The 4,665-nt window shown below is 34.9% G+C and overlaps 1 protein-coding gene across 1 annotated transcript; it reads right to left on the reverse strand.

The window, feature by feature from the left end:
* Positions 1-1,959: 1,959 nt before the first annotated feature.
* LOC134238889 (uncharacterized) lies at positions 1,960-4,603 on the reverse strand. Its single transcript, XM_062721005.1, has 3 exons — positions 4,480-4,603; positions 2,420-2,768; positions 1,960-2,281 (listed from the first exon to the last, which is right to left on the reverse strand). Exons 1-3 carry the CDS (start codon positions 4,582-4,584, stop codon positions 2,181-2,183), a joined length of 555 nt encoding a protein of 184 aa, XP_062576989.1. The 5' UTR covers positions 4,585-4,603; the 3' UTR covers positions 1,960-2,180.
* Between the last annotated feature and the right edge of the window lie 62 nt (positions 4,604-4,665).

Below are 4,665 nucleotides of genomic sequence, written 5' to 3' on the forward strand. Positions count from 1 at the left end.
TCTCTGACTTGGCGTAGTGAAGTAACCCTTGGACTTCCGGTCAAGGAACTGTCATTCATGCTTTTGAAACACATGAGCCCGAAAAGTCGTTATGTAGTGTATATTTGCATCTGTAGCTCTCCCTTTTCTTTATCTTGAAAATTTCCAAAATTAGCAATGAAAATGCGTGCTTTCAGTTAATTTGAGGAAATACAGGCATCACATCCGGAAGAGAAAGAAGGATATTTTTTCCGGACTTTGAGTACAAGACTTATGATGAACAGGTACAAAACCTTGAAAACCTAAAATATTGTCAATAATTTTATTAAAATAGCTTATTTTTGATTTCTGTTCAAGGAGCTAAAAAGTCAACTTCCGGTAATGGAATGAAAATCATTCAACCGTTAAATAACTGATTTGGCAAAGTAAAAGATTTCCTAACTTTTTTGGTACATAGTGAAATCCTGTATATAATTTTCACCCCTTAAATTTGGGTGTTGCGTTTCTATTGACGGTGAGTATATTTTTGTCCTTTCTAGGTCTGGAGCAATGGACCCAGTATATATAGATCTATTCTTTCTAAGGGTGTACCAACACTGTATTAGGCCATAGCTCCTAGACTGAGAAGTGAACTGTGTGTCAAAAACGTAAATCCCCTTTGACACACAGTTCACTTCTCAATCCATCTCCTGGAATGGGACATGTAATCTGACCAATAGAATCTTTCCCGAATTTCGTGTATTGTCTCGGATATGCCTGAGTGACCTGAAAGCAAGGAGTCAGGTAACAAAGTTAAAACTTCACTCTGCCAACATATTTGTACCAAAGTTGCAGTCTATCAGAATTTTTTTCAATATCCACCCATTTTCTGTATAAAACACCATGAACAATTTCAATTCTTTTCCACTGTAACCAATATGATTTCATTGATTTCCGGGTTGGAGATAGGTAAGACACTTCATGCCACTTAGGAGGTTTATCTTTGTATTTTTCTTTCAGGGAGGAGATGTTTCAGAACAGGATCTTGTCTCTTGGCTTGTGAGAGTTCATCATTTGATTTAGACTGGAACCAAGAAAGGTTATCGTTCCCTGAAACTGGACTGGCTTCCACTGTAGACACTGAATATACTCGTAGCTGATCATCAACTGATTCGTAATCCCGAGAAGAAGATTGGGTTGACACTTAGGCAACAATGAACATATTTACAGGACCCCCGAAGTTCGCCGTTACAAGTTCGTAAAATTGGATAAAACTTTCATTAATTCCTGAAATTGTATTTACTAGTATAAGCCTGGTCGCGGCCAAGATCTGCTCCTATAATTTCTGGTAGCGAAATATGAATAAACCTAGCTGGTAGTGGTTTTTACGAAAGAAATCAACAAACAGATAATAAAGTTTTCAAAATTATATTCTGATGGATATTCCAAAATTTAATATGATATTTAATAAAATTAACAAAAAATTAATTTAAAAGTATGGTCACACAACGTCACTTGCTAGATTTACAGGACCCCCGAAGATCACATAAAGTTGAATTAATTTTCTGATGCCAAATTTCATATGTAACTTATAAATGATATATATTTAAATTGAAGTACCTTGACATTTCACAGATCGTCTTGGAGCAACTAAAACTGAATAAAAATAAATTCCACAAGTCTATCCAACAAACTAGACAGAAAAGGTTAATAATTACTAAGGTTTTTATTTTGAATGAATTAAGTAATATTTTTAAAAATATATGTAAATAAGGGCGACTTTATCATATGCATGACCTTCAAAGGTTTCTGTAATTTAAATTGTTACCATACATAATGATGTTCTGATTGTTTATATACTGTTCAATAGTTTAAAGCGTTAACAAAAATATTGAAAAATCGTAAAAATCAGCCGTTAATGAAGTATAACAAGACATATCTCAGAAGCGTATTTGGTCTTTTGGAAAGATGATAAAATGCAGAAAAATAAAGAATTAACCACAGAAAAACATGTTTTAAATTTAAAATTATAATATTGAATGGATGAAGGAAAACAATATTGATGTTCTTACAGGAAAGACAGATAAATCAAGCAAAAATATTAAAATACATGTCATTAATAAAACGTGGGATAACTTTCACAGTTTTACCAATTTCAGATGCTGTAACAAATGTTTCAGGATACAATAAATGATAAATTATACAACGATCAGGAATTGCTCTCATCCTATTACAAACATTGAGTGAATTAGCACAAGGCAAGCCATAAATCCCATAATAAAAACTGGAATACAGGATATTCCCACGGACAATATAAACCAATCTGAAAATAAAAACGTAATGCAATGAGCAATAGAATAAGATAATCTTTTGTTCAAAGAACACGGGGCAAGAACATGTACTGATTATGAGTTAGATTAAATTCTTATAAATATTCATTTATATTAAACGTCACACATACCTGGAGGTGTATAACCGGACCCCTTGACCGGCTTTTTGACATTAACAAGCAATATTCCTGTAGTTTTATCAGCACTGTCATCACAGCAGAGTTTCACCATATAAGAGTTTATGTCCTTGTAAGAAAAGGCGGGATTTGCGCTGGTTAGAATGGAAAAGACGCCGCGGAAAGCGCCTGCCGTCGAGTTCCCTGTAACATTGAAATTCAGCGAAGGAGGAGAAACACTCTCTAGCAAGCAGCAAACCTCGTCGCCAGAGGGATCCTCAACAATCGTGGAGTATAAAACTTGTTCGCCGCCTGTCTGCTCAGCAACAGCCATGGAGTTGGGAAGATCCAACATTTCTGGAGGCTAAAACATCACATATAAAAAGTAATTAAGGTAGATTTCTGATCTGACAAGAGAGATTTAAAGAACATTTTACATTAAATAGATGTTATGGTAATATACATGTAGTTACACCAAGAAACATTGCATATCCTTCCCATTTGCAAAAATCAGCCATAACGGAACTGTTATAGTACATTTAAATTTAACAAGAAATCTGTGAGCGAATGCTCACTAGTAATACCCCCGCTCTGATGTAAATAAGCACTATCATGTTAATATATATACGCAAGTTCAATTACAGGCAGATGCACAGAAAAATATGAAGTTGACATTAGATTCATATCAAAATTAATCCCACCATATGGCATGCCTCAACAAAGGGTGTAATAAAATTTCAAGCATCCGCTATGAATAGCTAAAGAGAAAACTGCGACGAAAATTTGTTATGTGTAAAACAGACAGATGCACAGACAAACAGGAAGTTGATATCCAATTTGAAAAAAAATGTATCCCAAGATATGGCATACCTCCGAATAGATTTTGTTAAAATTTCAAGCATCTGCAACGAGTAGTTGCAGAGAAAACTGTGACGAAAATTTCTAATGTATGAAACAGACAGATGCACAGACAAACAGGAAGTTGACATCGGATTTAAGTGAAAATGTATCCCACCATATGGCATGCCTCAGAGAAAATTGTGTTAGAATTTCAAGCATCTACGATGAGTGGTTGCTGAGAAAACTGCGACGAAAATTTGTGATGTATGAAACGGACAGACCCACAGACAAACAGGAAGTTGACATCAGATTTGACTGAAAATGTATCCCACCATATGGCATGCCTCAGAGAAGATTGTGTTAAAATTTCAAGCATCTACGATGAGTAGTTGCTAAGAAAACTGTGACGAAAATTTGTGATGTATGAAACGGACAGACGCACAGACAAACAGGAAGTTGATATCGGATTTAAGCGAAAATGTATCCCACCATATGGCATGCCTCAGAGAAGATTGTGTTAAAATTTCAAGCATCTACGATGAGTAGTTGCTGAGAAAACTGTGACGAAAATTTGTTTCGGACGGACACACAGACACACGGACAGACACACAAGGGTAAAACAGTATACCCCCCTCTCCTTCGGAGCGGGGGTATAATTATGAGAAAATACAGAGACGTATTACCGGTAAGCAAATTTTAATTCGGCAATAAGACCCCCACCCTGCAAATACAATTTTTCTGAATATCTTCTTCAAGAAATGACGAGTTTGTCGATCTTTAAGTAAGAATAATGATCGCTTTTTAGAAATGTCGATGCTTAGAGAATATTGCTTTGCGGAAGGAAAAGGCACACAATTGGCATATTTATCATTTTTCACGATGAAACATAAAGTTTTTATCTCAAGTCGACAGTTCTATTTTTTTTTCATTAATTTAAAAATGAAAATGCCTAATCTAATTAAGTATAAAACTAAAGCCTATCAATGTTTATGAAACAAGTCAGCCAAACAATGACCCAATGTATCTTCTATTCAACCTCCTCATAAAGAGAACGAAATATACTACAGTTGTGACGAGAAAGAAACTTATTCCCAGAGTATGGGTCTAAGTGATACTTTTAGCCTTTATTGAAAATCGTGCAATTGAGAAGTTAACTTGAATTTTTCGAAAAAGTAAAGGTTTAATGCAATAGTCTGAAAACATATTGAATTTTACAGGGTAGAAACAAAAATTACCATATTTTGTGATTCAACAGAAACTGTCACTGTGGCACTGGTATTACACGAATCCCTTGCTGCTACACGCACTAGGTAGTCCTTTAGAACTGTAGCTCTCTGCATCTTTTTTGCGATCTTTACTTGTCCTTTAAAAATGCATTAAATATGCCGAATTTCTTTACACATGCCATTTTTTTTAATTGG

This window comes from Saccostrea cucullata, unplaced genomic scaffold (assembly GCF_032062105.1).
Source record: "Saccostrea cucullata isolate Sc308-1 unplaced genomic scaffold, CSIRO_AGI_Scuc_v1 ctg14110, whole genome shotgun sequence".
NCBI lineage: Eukaryota > Metazoa > Mollusca > Bivalvia > Ostreida > Ostreidae > Saccostrea > Saccostrea cuccullata.